The sequence below is a fragment of the Thamnophis sirtalis genome, unplaced genomic scaffold (assembly GCF_051295495.1).
Source record: "Thamnophis sirtalis isolate CommonGarterSnake01/CBP01778 unplaced genomic scaffold, rThaSir2_p1.2 scaffold_15, whole genome shotgun sequence".
In the NCBI taxonomy this organism is placed as follows: Eukaryota; Metazoa; Chordata; class Lepidosauria; order Squamata; family Natricidae; genus Thamnophis; species Thamnophis sirtalis.
Window position 1 is genome coordinate 4,951,302 of NW_028261395.1, and position 22,285 is coordinate 4,973,586.

The 22,285-nt window shown below is 40.0% G+C and overlaps 1 protein-coding gene across 1 annotated transcript; it reads right to left on the reverse strand.

Annotated features, from left to right (window-relative positions):
- Positions 1-506: 506 nt before the first annotated feature.
- Positions 507-22,285, reverse strand: LOC148042448 (lipase member M-like). Its single transcript, XM_087702356.1, has 9 exons — positions 22,181-22,285; positions 15,084-15,198; positions 13,370-13,568; positions 11,092-11,201; positions 8,913-9,049; positions 6,729-6,878; positions 6,554-6,625; positions 3,515-3,580; positions 507-1,118 (listed from the first exon to the last, which is right to left on the reverse strand). Exons 1-9 carry the CDS (start codon positions 22,283-22,285, stop codon positions 885-887), a joined length of 1,188 nt encoding a protein of 395 aa, XP_087558482.1. The 3' UTR covers positions 507-884.

Below are 22,285 nucleotides of genomic sequence, written 5' to 3' on the forward strand. Positions count from 1 at the left end.
TTCAAGATAGTTCACAGTTACCGACCATTATCAGGCTTGGAGAGTGGCCAGGCTGATATCTTTCAGGTGGCGCAATACTTGGCAAGAAGGCAGGAATGAACTAATTGTCTCCTGCAAACTCCCCTCCCCTTATGTTCCTGTTTATTCCCTATAGGAGGGGCCATTCACCTGTGCTCTTGTTCCTTAACTGTTGCCTTCTCCTGACAGCTCTGCGCATGCGCACAGCAGGAACAGACTCCAGCTGTTCTTCTGCCCCACTGAACTCCAACTCCAAAGGCAGCTGATAACTGTTAAGTGAGTTTCACCACATTTTCCCAGTTGGCCACGCCTACCTGGTCACATGACCACCAAGCCACTCCCACAAAACAGGCCACGCCTACAGAATAGATTCTAAAAAAAATTGAAACCCACCACTGATATACATATACATTGGGGTCAAAGCTGAGCTCATTTTTCCACAACTACCATTTCGGGGTGGGGTGGGGTCTTTAACACATCCTCCCCAAAACTGGCTTTTGTTTTTTTGCAACTGAAACCAGAAGGGAAAATCTGTTGAGTTGAGCGGATCTGGGTTCAGCTCTTACTGTTTGGCTTCATTGTTCCCTTATTACTCAACACTTTACTGTGCGAGTTTACTCAACACTTGACCCTTATTACTCAAAACTTTACCCTGTGAGTCTTCCCAAAGTTTAGAATCCCCAAGATTGCATTCTTTCAAAGCATCTGCATTAACTTTTTAAAAAGGTATCCTTTTTTAAAAGAAAAATCATCAAATAAAAGAATTAGACACTTCTGCTTTAGTGAAGCATGCATTTCTTCTGTTAAGGAAACGTTGCGGAGTGCCACCTGTTTGCCGCTGATTTACTAACTAGACGATTCCCAGCTTATGGGAAATTGCGAATTATGTCAACAAGTTCATCATACAATTCTTGACGAGCATCAAGGCCAAAAAGATAATCGTAATGCATCCAATGAGGAATTACTTTGTGGGAGATCAGATTACTAAGAAGAGGGAGCAATCGTTCGGTATCCTTTAGTGCTGAAATTTTATCTTTTCCACCACTCCACATGAAGGTTGGAATATTTATGCTTCTTATATCATAAAAAGGGGGGGTCATCTAAAGAGAAGAGGAGAAACACTTCATTAAATCTCATAAGAACTAAATAAATTGCTATTATTATAATATCGTCCTATAATATCTCGCGGTTTGAATCATTTAGCTTTGCTACTTCCCAGGATAAGTATAAGAGCCGAGGTGGCGCAGTGGTTAGGGTGCAGTACTGCAGGCCACTTCAGCTGACTGTTATCTGCAGTTCAGCGGTTCTAATCTCACCGGCTCAAGGTTGACTCAGCCTTCCATCCTTTCGAGGTGGGTGAAATGAGGACCCAGACTGTGGGGGCGATATGCTGACTCTGTAAACCGCTTAGAGAGGGCTGAAAGCCCTATGAAGCGGTATATAAGTTTAACTGCTATTGCTATTGCTATTGCTATAATCTTTATTGTCATTGTACTTATATACAACGAAATTGGTTTTAACCTCATTATAACTGAAACGAAAAAAGAAAAAAAAAAGAAGAAAAATTAGTGTGTGCATGGAGTGATTGTGGTTGTATTTAAAAGTCTCACAACCCAAGGATCTAGGATAGCTCTGAGAACACTGACTTATCTTTTAGGATGATTATTAATATAATGCACTTTTGTTGTCTGTCTCATGCTATGTGGCTATCAATATCCCATATTATAACAGATCTTCTCCCCATTCAACCATAACCCAGAGGTGGGTTCCTACCAGTTCGCACCTATTCGGTAGAACCAGTTCGTCCAATCTACCGAACCGGTTAGAAGAGGTTCCACCAGTGGACCCGGAAAGCAGGCCACACCTACAGAAGAGCTTCCAAAAATTTTTGAAACCCACCACTGGTGGGTGTGTAATGTCCCGCAGTTATCTACGCATTAATAATGATCTAGTAATATTTCCTTATACATTTTAGGGACCTTTCCTTACATAATTGGTGTTTTCTTTCATATTTTTGGATTTCTAATTTCTGTTTCCGTTAATTGGCAATTGGCTAAAACCAATCCCACGTGAAAAAGTATTCAAAGCCTTCTTGATTTTAATTGTCAATTTATTCATTCCTGCACGTTGTAATATTTATTCATTGACATATCTCTGTTTTCCCACTGTTGTGCAAACACAATTCCAGCAGCTGCTAACATGTGTAAAATTAAATATATATTATACTCCCTTTCAAATAGCCAACAAAATATTTCTGGTTTGAATTCCATATCTTGCTTTACGATTGCGTCTAACCACTAACGTCTGAATAGCTACTTGGACCGACCTAAGTACTAATTCATAATTTCATATCCGGTTACATGGGCGGCAAGCCACACCCATCTGGTCACATGGGCAGCAAGCCACTCCCATACGGTCACATGGGTGGCAAGCCACTCCCACAAAGGAGGCCACACCCACAGAGTAGGTTCCAACAATTTTTGAAACCCACCACTGCCATAACCCCATAAAAATCTGAAAAAATACCTGTTTAAATTATTAGCCCAGTAAGCTTTATTCGTTATCTCTAATTGTCTTAATTCAATTGCTCCTGAAAGAACTTTTCCATGTAATTTAGGAGAGATCCAATATTTTGTGCAGTAGAAGTACCATCACTGGTCTCCCCAAATATGCAAAATACTAAAATAGAATAACAGAGTTGGAAGGGACCTTGGAGGTCTTCTAGTCCAACACCACTGCTCAGGCTGAAAATATACCTATACCATTTCAGACAAATGGTTATCCAACCTCTTCTTAAAAACTCCCAGTGTTCACAACTTCTGGAGGCAAGTTTTTCCACTAATTAATTGTTCTAATTGTCAGAAAATTTCTCCTTAGTTCCAAGTTGCTTCTCTCCTTGATTATTTTCTACCCATTGTTTCTTGTCCCATAGGTGCTTTGGACAATAGCTTGACTCCCTCTTCTTTGTGGGTTATATTATTGTGGTATTCTACTACAGGCTTAAATAGTATTTTGTGAATTTAGCAATAGCAATAGCAGTTAGACTTATATACCGCTTCATAGGGCTTTCAGCCCTCTCTAAGCGGTTTACAGAGTCAGCATATTGCCCCCAACAACAATCCGGGTCCTCATTTTACCCACCTCGGAAGGATGGAAGGCTGAGTCAACCCTGAGCCGGTGAGATTTGAACAGCCGAACTGCAGAACTGCAATCAGCTGAAGTAGCCTGCAGTGCTGCATTTAACCATTGCGCCACCTCGGCTCTTTCATTTCCTGGCAGTTATGTCTGGGTAGGCATTACATGCTTGATAGCACAGCATTTTATTGATACAAAAATGGGCACTCCTGCCTTTAATCAAAATAGATGAATCCAGGATGAGATGTTAAATATTATGTAAAAAAAAATTACAAAAATAGTAAATTTGTAACCGCTTTATCTTCATTCTTATTTATCTGCAATGTTTCTTTCATTTGAAAAAGAAAAAATATTTGCCTACCTGATTGTATTTTTCCATATTCTTAGGGCCATAGTCAAATTCTTTAAGCTGCCCAGTGTCATACAACTGAAAAGGACAAGAGAAAAGTCTCTAAAACCACTTTTGTAAATTATACTTTGACATGTTAAAAAAATGTTAATGCAATTTTCTGAAGCTTTCCATTAAAATAATCTATTCATACAATCCCTTAGAATCAGTGAAGATACACAGATACACAGACTAGAAGGAGGGGGAAGTAATTCTGGAATAGAATAACTTTTCTAACCTGGTGTTTTTTGGAGAGGTTGGAATTTTAAGTCCCCTAATAAACAGCCAACATTTTTTGGTTGTTGTTAGTTGCAAAGTCGTATCCGACCCATCGTGACCCCATGGACAACATTCCTCCAGGCCTTCCAGTCAGAAGTGGTATTTACTTACCTTCCCTACCAGTTCGGAAATGTCAGCGTCTTTTGGCTAAAAAAGGGCCTAAATGGGATGCCAGGGCAGGTGGGCAGGGCCACCCTTGATTTTCGTGGCACGACAAAACCGCGCTCGACTAAGCCGCACCCAATTAAACCGCGTGGCTGACGTCATCAACAGGGCGACAACAGCCAGCGCGGAGAAAGAAGGGCGCTTTAAATAGCGCTTTGAAAGCAAGCCGATTCAACTTAAGGTAAGGGTTAGGTTTAGGGTTAGTTTTAGGGTTAGTTTTAGGGTTAGGTTAAGGGTTAGGGTTAGGTTAAGGGTTAGGTTTAGGGTTAGGTTAAGAGTTAGGATTAGGTTTAGGGTTAGGTTTAGAGGGTTAGGTTTAGGTTTAGGGGTTAATTTTAGGTTTAGCGTTTACAGCATGCTTCTGTCTCCGCGCTGTTGTCGCCCTGTTGATGACATCAGCTACGCGGTTTCGTCGAGCGCGCTTTAGTCGAACACGGTTTTGTGGTGGAACCGTGATTTTCACTACTGGTTCGGCTGAACCAGTCCTCTTCCTGTCCTCTGCCATCCCCCAGAGTCCTACTAATGACTAATTTTTCAAGGGCGCAACTGTCTTAAACTCGTCGCAATGCAGCTAATTTTAACTTTGTAGCTGTAAATGATTGTCTTCCTCCCACACAGACTGTTCGGTCTTTTGCTCATTTGGAATGCACTCTCTCCTTTATGGGAATCTGAACAACATTCTATCACATATCATACGTGGAGCAACTACAAGAGTTCTGTTGCCCACAGGGGTGGGTTTCAACCGGTTCGCGGCGGTCCCTGCGAACCGGTTGGTCGGCAAACCCGGAAGTAAGTAACTTCCGGGAATGGCGAAGGGCTCGTCCGCCCGCCCGCGGTCCTTACCCGGTTTTGACGAGTTCTGCGCTTCCACGCATGCGCAGGACGCATACAGCACCTGCGCGATCCTCCAGGAGCAGCTGGAGCATCGTGCAGATGCTAGTACGCATGCGTGCACCACGTGCGTGCATGAGGATGCCGCCGGCCCCGTTCCAACCGAACCGGTTGGAACGGGGCGAGAAACCCACCCCTGGTTGCCAAGCTTTGTCAGGTGTACCAGTTGAAGAACTGAGACGTATAGGTAATAATGATTTACTCCCTTGAAGTAATGGAATATAGTAAACTGGATTACAAGGTGGGAGAGAATGCATTCCAGAAGAATAAGAGGCAACTCAGTCGAAATATTTTTTGAGAAAGAAGGGGGATGAAGAAGTTCCTCCCTAATAGTTCTCAGAGGATATGCTGAACGCAGACAGTAGAATGCTTCAATTTGGCAAGATTCTGTCTATAAGTGTAAAATAATAAACAACTCCGCTTGGAAGAACCAAGCTGTGTCTTTCCTGATTTGAGGACGTGACATTTGTACCTGACAGACAAGACAATGGAAAATACTTTGCCTTTGAAGAGAACTGAAAATTTTCAACTGATTCAAAATACAGCAGCTTGTTTAATCACTAGAGTAAATACAATTAACAGAGTAATAACAATCTGTGTTCTGGTGCTTCTTTGCCAGCTGATTTGCCAACTCCAAATTCACATGATCCTTGGCAGAAGAAGTGTTCCTACTCAGTGGAGGACAGTGGAGGTTTGCCCACATGTTTTCTCAATCACTGCCCTGCCCTTCAGAACACAATGAAACAAGAATCATTTCAATGGTTGCAAATTCTGGAACTGTCCCAGCGATAGATTAGATTAGCTGATAGTTTTTAATGGTTGTTTGTCCTGCAAACTGCCCTACTCCTTTTGGGTGTAGATTGGCTGATAGTTTTTTGTTGTGACTCAGCAGAAGTTTGCTGTGAGTTGAGTCAGGATGCAAGATTAACAATGCAGCTGGGGCTCGTTAGTGTCGTCCTCTGGTGATAAAAGGACGGATGGTGCCACGGCCTGATTGCAGGAGTCAACGTTCATCATTCATTGTTCATCGGTCGTGGTTTCTTTGTGAGAGACACTTGGAGAAGTGATTTGCTTTCTGTAACCCAGATTCAAAGAGACACTTGGAGAAGTGCTTTGCTTTCTTTTTGGACATCCGGTTTTGCCGTAAGAGATTTTTGTTTTGCATTCTGTTATCTTCTTGTCAGAGACTTTATTTATGTTTATTTTTGGGCTCGCAGCCAGTCTGAGCCGAGGACTGATAAAGTTCTTTCCTTTTAAGTTTCTCTGCCTGTCGTCTGTTAACGAGCGAGGAAGGGGGGATAGAACAGTTTTTAATGGTGGTTTGTTCTGCAAACTGCCCTACTCCTTTTGGGTGTAGGCCAAGAGTGTCAAACTCACGTTTTCCCCCCTTCGCTAAAATGAGTGTGGGCATGGCAAGCGCATGATGCATCCAGCCCATGGGCCGCGAGTTTGACAGCCCCTGGTGTATGCTCTATAAGTAATGGTATAAATTAATTAATATTCAGGAAAGCTAATACAGAGAACAAAGAAGAATTCATTTTTAATTAATGGGAAATTGATACTTTAATTTTATTTGAGAAAGAAACATTTATTATGATAACAGAGATCAAAGGGGGCATTTGCTATTCCAAATTAGTAAAATTCACATTTTTAGTTTTACATTTCAGAATTTCTTACCTGCTTCCAATGTAACAGAGTTTTGGTTGATGTACATCCAAATAAATGTGATACAATGACATCCAGGCGACTCTGAGGAAGAATATTTTTAAAAAAACACATTTTCATTTAATTGGTACGTTTATGTCACTGTCTGAAATAAAGTAATTTTTTTAAAAATGTGCAGTAAACATACCATATTTACATTGTTTTCACTAATTCCACCACCGGACAATAAAACATTTGCACATGTTTTTCTCCATAAATCCAGGTGACAAAACTTAGTGGCCAGGATTCGTGCAATGTGATTAGGTAACAAGCAAATTTCTTTTCGGCTTAATACAGCCTGTAAATAAAACAATTCAAATCAATTTTCGATGCCTTTGAACTTGCTCTGTCCTTTCAGATTTCTATATTCCAAGTTTGCTTGAAAAATGCTACTCTTAAATTATGTCCTTGAAAGTTCAAACGGCTTAGCACCTCATCCTTTTCTTCTGCAGAAGACTGATTCATACATGATACAGACTCGCAAAAGGCTTTGGGACAATTTATTCCACAAGAGTAAGAAAGCGAAACTATGATGTAGCCTGCTGAGATGCTGCATTCGTACAGATCCCTAACTATTCACAAACCACAACTATTTCCTTCTCCCCTATCTGCCTTCCACAGAAAGTTGCTAAAATGCTTTTTCCACCTTATGCTCTGTGGATGAGACTAAAAAAAAGGAGCCGAGGTGGCGCAGTGGTTAGGGCGCAGTACTGCAGGCCACTTTAGCTGACTGTGATCTGCAGTTCAGCGGTTCAAATCTCACCGGCTCAAGGTCGACTCAGCCTTCCATCCTTCCGAGGTGGGTGAAATGAGGACCCGGACTGTGGGGGCAAGTTGCTGACTCAATTTGCTAACAAAAATTTGTAAACCGCTTAGAGAGGGCTGAAAGCCCTATGAAGCGGTATATAAGTCTAATAAATAAATAAATAAATAATGAAATCAGTAGCATCTCACCAACCTATTCTGAGGACAGTATAGCCATCCATGGATGGTATCATCATGCAGTTTCAGAATAAGAGTTAGAAGGGGCCTTGGAAGTCTTCTAGTCCAACCTCCTGCTCAAGCAGGTTACCCTATACCTAGGGGTGGGTTGCTGTCGACCCAGACTGTGGGGGCGATATGCTGACTCTGTAAACCGCTTAGAGAGGGCTGAAAGCCCTATGAAGCGGTATATAAGTCTAACTGCTATTGCTATTGCTATTGCTATTGCTATTGCTATTGCTATCTATCTATCTATCTATCCATCCATCTATCTATCTATCTATTGGATTGTTGGGGGCGATATGCTGACTCTGTAAACCGCTTAGAGAGGGCTGAAAGCCCTATGAAGCGGTATATAAGTCTAACTGCTATTGCTATTACTGCCGATTCGTTGCACGCGCAATTCTTGGTAAGGTCTCGATAGATAGACAAAAATGCCAAACCCAGTCTGAACATCTGTCTGTCTGTCTGATGATGATTAATGATGATAATGAGCTAATGGCCTTCCTAACTAAAATGCTGTCTGCTGCCAAGAGAAGAATAATAAAAAAGATATCTAGCTTAACTTCCTTTGGCAGAGTTCCCAGGATATTTGTAAGTATTTCCAATATTGTAAACCTGTTAAGAATAATCCCATACAAATCTAAGCGTGACTAACTCCTATTGAAGGCAATTCCACTTGACATGAGATTTGTTCTTGCCTTTTAAAGATCTTAGCAATAGCAATAGCAATAGCAGTTAGACTTATAGGTTCTACCACAAAACCGCAGACGACAAAATCGCGGTCGACGAAAGCGCGTATGTGACGTCATCACAGCGCGACGAAAAAGATCGAAAAAGATCGAAAAATGTAAAAATAAAGCTAAAACCTTCCCCTAACCCCCCCAAACCTAACCCTAAACCTAACCCTAAACCTAACCCTTAACCTAACCCTAAAACTAACCCTAAACCTAACCCTTAACATAACAAAAAACCTAACGCTAACCCTTAACCTAACGCTAAACGTAACGCTAACGCTCTAACCCTAACCCTAACCCTTAGCCTAACCCTAACCCTAACCCTTAACCTAACCCTTACCTTTATGTGAATCGGCTTGCTGTAATTTAATTTTTATTTCAATTTTTCGATCTTTTTCGTTGCGTTGTGATGACGTCACATACGCGATTTCGTCGACCGCGCTTTTGTGGAACGCGCTTTTGACGGGTCACGGACTTATATACCGCTTCATAGGGCTTTCAGCCCTCTCTAAGCGGTTTACAGAGTCAGCATATCGCCCCCAACAACAATCCGGGTCCTCATAAAGTAACTAGCATACATTCATTCTTTGAAAACCACAGCATCAACCACGTACCTTCACAATAACTTGGTTCATATCGATTACCATCTTATACCATGGTTTTACATGATTCACCAGATATATTGGGCCCAATGCAAAAAAGGTTTTTATTTTCTCAGCTAAAGCTGGCATAGCTGAAAATGCAATGAATCCTAAGCATAAAGAAAATTAATGATTATTCAGCACCATTACAAGTCAGAGTCTGTTTATGATAATTACCCTATATTTGCTAGAGCAATAAGTGAATGGTATATCCCCACAATCCAGTAAAGATAAATCCCTGAATTGAAAATTATCTTGAAGGAACTTCTACAACTATTTCGCAAAAGAATTCAAATGTATTTTCACTGACTGATTTCCTGTCATTTTACCACCTTCAAACATCCTTAGTTAGATATTGTTTGTTTTCTTATTATATTATTTTGGATGAGGCCTTTTTATATCCATCATAAAGTTACAAACTTAGCCGAGATGGCTAAAATATCGGCATATCTTAAAGATCACTCAAATGAGAGATATAAACGAGACTGGGGAAAAAATGGATTGACTGTATACAAAATAAATACGGGACCAAGAAATTCCAGTTAGCCTATGCTTAAGATCAGGAATGATTTAAATTGTTTAAAGTTAGCTCAGCAAGAAGAAGCTAAGGTCAATGTAGAGATGTCATTAATTTCTTTATTTCTTTTTTCTCAATAGATTTTAGACTGTGTTTGTTAAAAATCCACACCGTGTACGGGTTCTGGGAAGTCGGGGGGGGGAGGAGGAGGGGGGTTGGGGGGGGAGGGGGGAGGGAGGGAGGGGCATACATTAGGCTAGACAAGAATTTGGTGGTAAACTAGAACTATTTTGACACACAAAAAAATTGTACTCCGATGTCTCACTGATTGAGGAATGATGAAATGTTTGTTTTAAAAGAAAATAAAACTTTTGAACCCTTGAACCCTAACAGTTATTTTAAAAGTAATTTATTCTATTCTTACATGTTGCACTTGGATTATTAATTTTCCTTCCTTTTCACATGTAACCCTCTAGTCATTTTGTTTTTCTTTTAACAATCCTGCAATCTCTTGCATTGGGATGGAGTCAGGGCAACTGAAGGGAGCTGCGCATTTACTGGCCGGATGCCCTTCCTGATGCCTATGCCGAGCTCATAGCAGATATTTTCTCTTTAGAAATATCTGCTGCTACCTAGGATCGAACTCACAGCCTACCTAGGATCGAACTCTTGCCTCACAGTGAGGCAAGAGCACCACCTCTAGACCGAGATGAGCCGAGGTGGCGCAGTGGTTAGGGTGCAGTACTGCAGGCCACTTCAGCTGACTGTTATCTGCAGTTCAGCGGTTCTAATCTCACCGGCTCAGGGTTGACTCAGCCTTCCATCCTTCCGAGGTGGGTGAAATGAGGACCCAGACTGTGGGGGCCATATGCTGACTCTGTAAACTGCTTAGAGAGGGCTGAAAGCCCTATGAAGCGGTATATAAGTCTAACTTCTAACTGCTAACTAGCTAACTAACTAGACCACCATGGTACTCGTAACCCTCCTGATCAATGATTCAGTAATAATGTCTTATTATCCACATTACACATAGGAATTTTAGCCAGTCATAGCTGATTTCCTTGAATGGGAAGGATTCTATACAGATACTAAGGACTAAATTAAAGGCTATACATTTGAAATGCAAATTAAAGGGTGTTTTTTTTTCCTGTTTTAGTGATAGCAATCCCATTCCATTTAGAATGTCACTTCGCACATCCTATCTAAGGATATGGGTGAATAAAGATTACGTATGTTTACAACTTATATACTGATTTCACTTCATGCACATGAATATATAATTTCCACTATTTTGTCCCCAACAAATTGTTCAATTACTTCTTCGTGGCATGATTAAACAAATCATTCTCCTACAAATCTAAACGAAAGGAAAATAAAAATGAAGAATATAATTAAAGATATGCTGTAAGAATTAATGCTTAGAAGTCTATAGCTTTGGCCAGTTTGCATCCCACCAGCAATTGACACAGTTCAATGAGATCAGATAACATGTGTTGATACCAAGCCCCAAAAGTTGTCACCTGCATCGTGATCTCATTGCATCATTTGCCTGATGACATTAAGATGCTTATCCTGTCACTCGCTCTTCCACGCCCATGCTTCCTTTTTCACCCCTGCAAAAATCCAAGAATTTACCTAGAGTGGATCCTTGGGAATAGCCAACATAATGAAGCTGTTTCTGTCCAGTTTTAGCTAGGATGAAATATATAATAGCTGGCAGATCTTCCATTGCCATTTCATGAAAACTGAAACAAAACAGAGTCAATCAAACAATCAAATCTTTGTTATGATCCTAGCCCAGAGGTGGGTTCCTACCAGTTCGCACCTATTCGGTAGAACCAGTTCGTCAAATCTACTGAACCACTTAGAAGAGGTTCCACCAGTGGACCCGGAAAGCAGGCCACACCTACAGAAGAGGTTCCCAAAATTTTTTGAAACCCACCACTGATGGGTGTGTAATGTCCCGCAGTTATCTACGCATTAATAATGATCTAGTAATATTTCCTTATACATTTTAGGGACCTTTCCTTACATAATTGGTGTTTTCTTTCATACTTTTAGATTTCTAATTTTTGTTTCCGTTAGATGGCAATTGCTAAAACCAATCCCACGGGAAAAAGTATTCAAAGCCTTCTTGATTTTAATTGTCAATTTATTTATTCCTGCACATTGTAATATTTATTCATTTACATATCTCTCTTTTTCCACTGTTGTGCAAACACAATTCCAGCAGCTGCTAACGTGTGTAAAATTAAATATATATTATACTCCCTTTCAAATAACCAACAAAATATTTCTGGTTTTAATGCCATACCTTGCTTTATGATTGCTTCTAACCACTAACTTCTGAATAGCTACTTGGACCGACCTAAGTACTAATTCATAATTTCATATCCGGTCACATGGGCGGCAAGCCACTCCCATCCAGTCACATGGGCAGCAAGCCACTCCCACAAAGGAGGCCACACCCACAGAGTAGGTTCTAACAATTTCTGTCCTAGCCAAATATAAATAGGGTGATATACAAACAGTTGATAGTTTTAAAATATAAGAAATATAAAACATAAAATATATAAAGTTTTTTTTAAAAAAAACTAAAATGTATATATAAAAAACTATAAAATGCATAAAAAATGTAAAATAATTACATGGCTGACTAAATGTATTATAATACAAAACAAAGAACAGGATAATGAAACATATATCTCACCATAGCAATATGTGGTAAGTTACTCAAACTATCTCTCTTTCCTGATTATATTTGCGTTAATTGTGTGTATAATTTACTTGTTTGTCATAGAACTATAGCAGGGTTGTCAAACTCGTGGGCCGGGTGTGTCGTGCACTGGCCACACCCACGCTGGTTTAGCGAAGGGGGAGAATATGTCACATGACGATGAGGTAACGGCATGAGTTTGACACCCCTGAACTATATGATGGGCAGATTTGGAAAATCATAATCTAATAGAAATGTAAAAGAACAATCGCATGTCCAGTTGGAAGAAGGGTATCTATGGAGGGGAGAATTTTCAGGAAATTCAGGCTAGTGACAATGACTGGTGGCCATGACAATGGTGTGCATTGTGACATGTTAAAAAGAAGATAAGATTTTGATTGCACAATCATAGCTACCATCTTGATTTTTTTTTTTAATCTCTCTTGTGGATGCCCTTGATCGCTGATGAACATGGATGCTTCTGTCCAATCAGACCATGGCACAGTCTAAGGTTTTGGGTAATGAGGATTTAATAGCTGACCAGCTGCTGTAATGCTATAATCCCGTAATGATGATGCAATGATAGGAATGAGTCACATGGTTACTTGACTTTAAGAGTCGGTATTGTAAAAGAGACCCTGTTCGGGCATATCTCTCTCTCCGTACGTACTTCCGTACTGAGGTGGAGAGCCGAGGTGGCGCAGTGGTTAGGGTGCAGTACTGCAGGCCACTTCAGCTGACTGTTATCTGCAGTTCAGCAGTTCTAATCTCACTGGCTCAAGGTTGACTCAGTCTTCCATCCTTCTGAGGTGGGTGAAATGAGGACCCAGACTGTGGGGGTGTTTATATTATCTTAAAAGTGAGAACATGTATTCATATGCTGACTCTGTAAACCGCTTAGAGAGGGCTGAAAGCCCTATGAAGCGGTATATGTCTAACTGCTATTGCTATTGCTACTGTAACTGTTGTAAATTGCTGTTTGTTTGAGGTGCGGCTAAAGAACATGTATGTATATTTCCTTTCTAGATAAAACCACTATTTAAATACAAACCTCTGTTTGCCCTATTTGCCCCTGGGTTCTCTCACATAGTAACCCTGACATTTTTTTTTCCAAGTCATCAAAGTCATTCTTTCACATTGAAGTTTGCATTTTATCGCTCCCCCGCCCCGTCCCAAGCACCAAATATTTTAACGTACCTGAAATTCCAGAATTCTTCTTCTTTATGTGAAAAATGCTGGTGCCATTTACACCATCTGCTTCCTCGGTTATTTGCCAACCAAACATCAAAGCCAGCATCTGCCAGTATGAAGCCTAAGCTACTGTTGGGCACATTCGTCAGCCATATTCCACAATCAGTAAGAACTCCTGGCATCAGTAACACAACAGGTTTGGAAGCTGTTGTGTTACCAAAAAAGAAAAAGGAAAGCGAGACATTTCAAACCAGAGGGGTTGGGGGAAGTAATTATCTCAAATTCCTTATGGAGTAAAAAAAAAACAACCCACATAGTTGGGGTTTTGTAACTAGGGGTTTTTGTAATCAGACCAGATTCTTAATAAAATTAATAATTTTAATTTTATTTTATTAACTTGACAATGTCGGTTGGCGGCTACCCAGGGGAGGGCCTTCTCTGTTGCTGCTCCAGCCCTATAGAATGAACTACCCTCAGAGATCCGGACCCTACCCACTCTCATGGCCTTCCGAAAGGCTATCAAAACCTGGCTATTCCGGCAGGCCTGGGGCTGTTGACCTCATGACCGAGGTCCAGCCCTGATTAGACTGGTTGTGTCAACCTCTGCTTTGCTGCTGCTTCGGCTGCCATTGAAACGGGGAGGGGGGCATGGTATTTGGGAGGGGAATACTAATTGTGGGGGAGGAAGGTCCTGGAGTTTGCTGCCTGTCTTGCTGCGCATGCGCAGGAGGTTTCCCGCCAAGACCAACGGCACCGACATTCCATCTGGTGATGCCTTTCGAAGTTATCTCACACCTGACACTTGGGAGAATTATGATTGGACTGTAACTGGGATGCCAAGGGGTGGGGAATGGGTTATTCTATATATCTTTTGCTTTCGAGCCTAAATAATCAGTCTTCGCTTTGCTACGCTTCTGATCATTTATAATTAGTAAAAGTACACTTGATTTCTATCAATGGAGTCTCGTGGTTTTCTTTCCTAATTATTCAAATGGAGGAGTGCTGACAGGGTGCACGCTGTGGTTTCTGTTTTAATTTGTTTCCCCTGTTTTTTTTTTAACTCTTCACTTTTTAAATTTTATTTTCTGTAAAGCCGCCCGGAGTCCTTCAGGATTGGGCAGCCTATAAATTTAATAAATCCAATCCAACTTAATAAAATTAAGAATCTTCCCTGATTACAACTGAGCTATAAATAGGTAAACCATAATAACATTAAAAGGATTAAAACATTTGCTTTGGCTTAATATTTTATTTATGTGTTTGTTTATTCATCATATTTTGTATAACTTCCTATCTCACATAAAAGTGAGTCTGGGTAGCCTTACGATATTATATAAGTATAAAAATGAGGTTATGTTCTTTCCTGCTTCCCCATGTTCATTTTGAATGAAATGATTAGCATGTAGTTTAATCGTCAAGACAATCTTGAGAGGGTTTGACTAATATCTAGACGCAGGGAAATCCCCAAACATTCCTATTACAATATCCCGGAAAATGAAACGAAATTGGAGCCACATCCATTTTGGTTTTTGTCCTCATTCGTTTTCAGGCTGTTTCCCAGAACAAATAAATTATTTCAATTGACTCCTCTTCCTCTAAACGAAAGGGTTTTCTCGCTGCAGTATTTCTACAGTAGCTAAGAATATAAATGGGATATTTCATAAGAGCAAATCAGTATTAATAAACTTTGGTTTTGTGAACTTTGAATGCAAAAAGAGACCTGTTTTCTCTGACGCTTTCCTTCCGAGAACTCTGTTGATAGTAAGAAAGTAACCATCATTTGTCAGGATTTCATGTTCCTCGTTAGGATAACCATGATATTGTAAGACCTCACTCTGGAAAAAGATATTAAAAAGATGCTCCATTCAAAACCATGCTTTAAACCTGTAGTGTGTTTGATATCTGCCTTTGCAGAGATGTTTGTTAGGGCAATGCTACATTCTTAATAAAAGGAAAAATACTAGTTTTCCCAACAGATACAGAGAGAAGGGGCGAGGGAGGGAGGGAGGGAGGGAGGGAGGGAGGGAGGGAGGGAGGGAAATGTTGTAATCAGTCTTGTTTATTTTTTAATCTTGTTCACCTTTTTTATTACCCTTACAAAATATAATCTTAGCTGGTGTAGAAATATAAACCTGAGGCGACTAAAATTATCATCTTTAATTGTAAGGCTTAGCGCCAGCTAGATTTGCTTGTGAAATTAATAGGAACTTTTAACCTGCCCTTCAACTTATGGGAATATTAATAAGAGCAATGTCTCTACATATTATAAGAAATCAGTTCCACATGAAAAAGTGACCTTTTGGGGGTAACCTCTTCAGCATTTGGAAGAACAATTTATATATAAATTATATAAATTATATAAATTAGATAGATAGATAGATAGATAGATAGATAGATAGATAGATATAGATATAGATATAGATATAGATATAGATATAGATATAGATATAGATATAGATATAGATATAGATATAGATATAGATATAGATATAGATATAGATATAGATATAGATATAGAGATATAGATATAGATATAGATATAGATATAGATATAGATATAGATATAGATATAGATATAGATATAGATATAGATATAGATATAGATAGATAGATAGATAGATAGATAGATAGATAGATAGATAGATAGATAGATAGATAGATATAGATAGATAGATAGATAGATAGATATAGAGATAGAGATAGAGAGATAGAGAGATAGAGAGATAGAGAGATAGAGAGATAGAGAGATAGAGAGATAGAGAGATAGAGATAGAGATAGAGATAGAGATAGAGATAGAGATAGAGATAGAGATAGAGATGATAGAGATAGAGATAGAGATAGAGATAGAGATAGAGATAGAGATAGAGATAGAGATAGAGATAGAGATAGAGATAGAGATAGATATGTAGATGTAGATAGATAGATAGATAGATAGATAGATAGATAGATAGATAGATAGATGATAGATGATAGATAGATAGATAGATAGATAGATAGATAGATAGATAGATAGATAGATAGATAGAGTCCCAGTACTTTGTGATTTTTTCTTGCTGTTTATCTTCAATTCGTGCATCACCAGGTATTGCAATATCAATGAACCATACTTTTTTTCTTTTCAACTACTGTTATATTAGGTGTGTTGTGGGACAAGATCTTGACTTTCTCATTCTCTAAAACCTTCTGAACCTGATGTTCCTAGTGGTTTTTGCTGTACTCAAATCCAAACTTTTGGCACAATTTCCAGTGAATGATCTTAGCAACGCGGTCATGGCGTTGTAGGTAGTCAGTTTGTGAAATTTTGCTGCACCCACTGATCAAGTGGTCGACTGTCTCGTCTTTCTCATTACAGAGGCGACATTTGCTGTTGGTGGTAACATGTTGAATTTTTGCCTTCATGCAGTTTGTGGCTAAGGCTTGTTCTTGAGCTGCCAAAATAAAGCCTTCTGTTTCTTTTTTCAGTGCTCCTGATCTTAACCAGTTCCAAGTTAGCTTTTGGTCAGCTTTGCCTTCAATACTTTTCAAGTATTGGCTATGCTTCAAGTATTATTATTATTATTATTATTATTATTATTATTAATAATAATAATAATAATAATAATAGCTAATACACCAGACATCACACTGGTTGAGAAAAATAAGGTCACAATCATAGACATCGCAATACCAGGTGATAGCAGGGTCGCCGAGAAGGAACATGAAAAAATCGCAAGATACCAGGACTTAAAAACCGAAATTCAACGACTATGGCACAAACCAGCAGTGGTAATTCCAGTGGTAATTGGCACACTGGGTGCTATTCCAAAAGCACTGGAATTACATTTAAAACAGTTAAAAATTGACAAAATCACCATCAGTCAAATGCAAAAAGCCGCACTGCTTGGATCTGCACGCATATTACGAAAATACGTTATGACGTCCTAGGCCCCTGGGTGGGGCCCGACTAGTAACCAATGCCAAATCCGGTGAAACAACTGGCCGCTGTGATACAATTGCATAATAATAGCTGAGAAGGAACATGAAAAAATGGCAGAATACCAGGACTTAAAAATCAAAATCCAACGATTATGGCACAAACCAGCAGTGGTGATTCCAGTGGTAATTGGCACACTGGGTGCTATTCCAAAAGCACTGGAATTACATTTAAAACAGTTAAAAATTGACAAAATCACCATCAGTCAAATGCAAAAAGCCGCACTGCTTGGATCTGCACGCATATTACAAAAATACGTTACGACGTCCTAGGCCCCTGGGTGGGGCCCGACTAGTAACCAATGCCAAATCCGGCGAAACAACTGGCCGCTGTGATACAATTGTATAATAATAATAATTGCACAGTCAGCCAGATGTTCAGTTTCGGTTTGGCATTTCTGTCTACATATTGAGTCCTTACCTAGGACCTGAGATAAGCAAATCTGGATGTTTGATGGTGCTACAGATATCGTCGCAGGATGGAAGCAGTTCCAAGTAAAGTCACCTTCTGCAATTGATTGATGGTAAATTTGTCAATGCCTTGGGACTGCACCCGACGCGCCTATTACTATTGGTACTACCCTTGCTTGCCTTTGCCATAGTCATTCTATTTCTATTTGTCGGTCTTTGTATTTTATCTTCCACAGTTCTTGCATTCTGCTGTCTCCAGGCACTGCCACATCCACTATTCAGACTTTTTTTCTCTTTCTTATTGACAACTATTAAGTCAAGGGGTATCATGAGGCAGGCGCCTGTCTGTCTGGATTCTGAAGTCCCAGAGCAATTCCACTTCTTCATTTTCGATGACTTTCTCTATTTTATGGTCCCACCAGTTCTTGCTTACAGGTGGCGCGGTGGTTAAATGCAGCACTGCAGGCTACTTCAGCTGACTGCTAGATCAGCAGTTCAGCGGTTCAAATCTCACCGGCTCAGGGTTGACTCAGCCTTCCATCCTTCCACGGTGGGTAAAATGAGGACCCGGATTGTTGTTGGGGGCAATATGCTGACTCTGTTAACCGCTTAGAGAGGGCTGAAAGCCCTATGAAGCGGTATATAAGTCTAACTGCTATTGCTATATATTGCTATATTTCTTGCAGATCTTCCATTGCACCATTGTTGCTACTTTCTCATGCCGCTGCTTGTAGTCAGTTTGTGCAATCTTCTTGCAGCAGTTTACCGGGTGATCCACTGTTTCTTCAGCTTCTTTGCGTAGGCAGCACTTACTGTCTATTGCTGTCATCTCAATTCTGGCTTTGTCTACATTTGTCCTTAAGGCGTTGTGCAGCCAGATGATTATTATTGTTACACTTCACTCATTAAACATGAAACTCAGTCAACCGAACATTCAAAAATGCATCACAAATACATTGACTTGTGCTAATGGTTGATATGGGATTCTGCCAGTGGCCTAGGTATCAACCAAGTACCTTCTTAAAATATACAATGTTTGATTTGATTTGATTTTACTTTATTTGTATGCCACCCTTTACCCTGAGGGGACTCAGGGCGGCTCACAATTCAGGGGGAGGGAAAGACAAAACAAGTTATACACATGAAGACAATACATCGTTAAAAAGCACAACAGTCATACTATTCGGGTGGGGTTGAAGTCTTTAGCCCCAGGCCTGTCGGGACAGCCAGGTTTTAAGGGCTACGCGGAAGGCCTGGAGGGTGGTGAGGGTACGAATCTCCACGGGGAGTTCGTTCCAGAGGGTCGGAGCAGCCACCGAGAAGGCTCTCCTCCGGGTAGTTGCCAGCCGACATTGGCCGGCTGATGGAATTCGGAGGAGGCCTAATCTATGGGATCTTATTGGCCTAGTGGAGGTAATTGGCGGTAGGCGGTCTCTCAATGTTGTTGTTGTTGTTGTTGTTGTTGTTCCTATTAACTATTTTCTTCTTAATATAGTATGTAAAAGGCAGGTCAATAATTTGCAAGTTGATTTACTAGTTTAAAAATTTGGCGAGGCTGTTTTGCAATATTGTAGTAATGTATTAATCAGTATTCAATTTGGAAGGATAATAAATGTATATGTGTTTTGGTGGGGGGGTTCATTTTGATTCACTTTTTTAAAAAATGTCTTGCTTGTTTTTTGTTTTTCCCCTTGTTGGGAGGGTTTCTTGGAGTTTTGTACTTTAACTTTCTTTTGAATAAAAGAAAAAAAATACGGGGGGGGGGAAGAAATATGATGAGCAACAGAAGAAAAATCAGTGAAGGTTCTAATTAAGGTATGTCAGACAACCTGAAAAATGACAGAGGAGACAAAGAAGTAAATCTATGTTCCAACACCCAAGAAAGGAGGCTCAACAGATGGACAAACTATGGTCCTATTTCACACACTAGCAAAATAATGCTTAGGACCATCCGGTGCAGATTAAAGCCCTACATGGAAAATGAACCCAAAAGAGAAAGTAAAGAAAAATGGAAAAAGAGATGCAATTTATTTAATCTGTCTTTTAAAAAAGTCTAAGGAACATGTAATATTGATACAGCTGGATAATTGAGAAAGTCAAAGAATACCAGCGAGAAGTCAATATATGCTTTGTTGATCCTAGAAAGGCCTTTGATTTTGCCCATCACATTAAGTTTGTCCTTAGAAAAATGGGATTCCCAGACCATTACATTGACCTCATGAGAAAACCACCATATATATATATATATTCAAAGGTTCAAATCCCAGTAAGGGTGTGGCTAGCTGATGAGAGCTAAATAGCTTGAAATAGATCTATACTAGTCTCCCTTTATTTATTTATCAGCACAAATAAAACACACACACACACACACACACACACACACACACACACACACACACACACACACACACACACACACACACACACACACATACATACATATATATATATATATATATATATATATATATATATATATGATTTTTTACAACCCCTGGTGAGCCCCAATTATGGGAGGAAGCTAACTGCTTCCATCATCTGTCCTTCGGCTCGTCACAAGAGTCCATCATGACAGAAACCCAATATTTTTACTGTTGCCTTTGTTATATTTGTGTTTTTTTATTTGTGCTGATAAATAAATAAAGGGAGAGTAGTATAGATCTATTTCAAGCTATTTAGCTCTCATCAGCTAGCCATACCCTTACTGGGATTTGAACCTGGGCTATATTGCACACTATACTGCCTAGTATGCCTAGTGTGCAATATAGCCCAGGTTCAAATCCCAGTAAGGCTATGGCTAGCTGATGAGAGCTAAATAGCTTGAAATAGATCTATACTACTCTCCCTTTATTTATTTATCAGCACAAACACACACACACACACACACACACACACACACACACACACACACACACACACACACACACACACACACACACACATATATATATATATATATATATATATATATATATATATATATACACACCACACCACGAAGTATCCTCTATAGACAGAATATGGTGAAACAGATTGACTCCAGATTGACAAAGAAGTGAGACAATGCTGTACACTCTCCCCTTATTTAGGTTTCGAGGGAGGTGCCCATTGGAATGTAACCTTGACCATTGCAAACTCTAAAATAATTAATTCAAAAACAGAATGTACAGGTACAGTATAGGTGGTACCTTGCACAATAGTAATAACTGTGAGAGGGATCTTGGAGTCCTAGTGTACAACCATTTAAATATGAGCCAGCAGTGTACAGCAGCTGCCAAAAAAGCCAACACAGTTCTAGGCTGCATAAACAGAAGGATAGAATCAAGATCACGTGAAGTGTTAATATCACTTTATAATGCCTTGATAGCAATAGCAATAGCAGTTAGACTTATATACCGCTTCATAGGGCTTTCAGCCCTCTCTAAGCGGTTTACAGAGTCAGCATATCGCCCCCGCAGTCTGGGTCCTCATTTCACCCACCTCGGAAGGATGGAAGGCTGAGTCAACCTTGAGCCGGTGAGATTAGAACCGCTGAGCTGCAGATAACAGTCAGCTGAAGTGGCCTGCAGTACTGCACCCTAACCACTGCGCCACCTCGGCTCTATATAAGGCCACACTTGGAATACTGTATTCAGTTTTGGTCACCACGATGTAAAAAAGATGTTGAGACTCTAGAAAGAGTGCAGAGAAGAGCAACAATGATGATTAAGGACAGGAGTGGGTTTCCGCCAGCATTACTGCCGGTTTGGCGCACATGCGCCTGATGCGCACTATGTAGTTTGTGCAGTTGTCTGTAAATAGGTCTGCACATGTGCAGAACATTAAAAATGTCAAAAAAACCATGCCACGGTGACTGGGGAACTGGTTCAGGGGAATGGCGAGCCTGCCATCCCTACCGGTTCGACGACCCAGTAGCAATTTCCACTACCGGTTCACTCGAACTGGTGCAAATCGGTAGCAACTCACTTCTGATTTAGGGACTGGAAGCAAAAACATATGAAGAATGGTTGCAGGAATTGTGTATGTCTAGCCTAGTAAGAAGAAGGATAGGAGAGACATGATAGGAGTATTCTCCAAAGCAACCTAGAACTAAGGAGAAATTTCCTGACAGAACAATTAATCAATGGAACAACTTGCCTCCAGAAGTCATGAATGCTCCAACACTGGAGGTCTTTAAGAAGATGTTGGATATCCATTTGTCTGAAGTGGTGTAGGGTTTCCTGCATAAGCAGGGGGTAGGACTAGAAGACCTCCAAGGTCCCTTCCAACTCTATTATTCTATTCTAAATATAAACTTACTAGTATAAGTGGGACAGCTTTACCACTATATATATGAAATCATGATTCAGAAACCAGCTTAGAAATGACAGTGTGATTCCAACCCTCAATCTGTTAAATATTGTACTAAAGTATATTAAACATATTAAACTTACAATATTCATGAATGTTTCGGGATTTTCTTCTCTCTTTCTTCTTGGCAATATTTTGGAATCATTGAACTCCAGAACCAAAAGAGATATCACAAGAAGCAAAAACAT

Coding starts and splice junctions, on each gene's coding strand:
- LOC148042448 (XM_087702356.1), bottom strand. CDS start 22,285: ATGTTTTTGCTTCTTGTGATATCTCTTTTGGTTCTGGAGTTCAATGAT. Junction 6,626..6,728: donor GTGAAAACAATGTAAATATG/GTATGTTTACTG, acceptor ATTCTTCCTCAG/AGTCGCCTGGATGTCATTGT. Junction 3,581..6,553: donor CTCTGTTACATTGGAAGCAG/GTAAGAAATTCT, acceptor TGTCCTTTTCAG/TTGTATGACACTGGGCAGCT.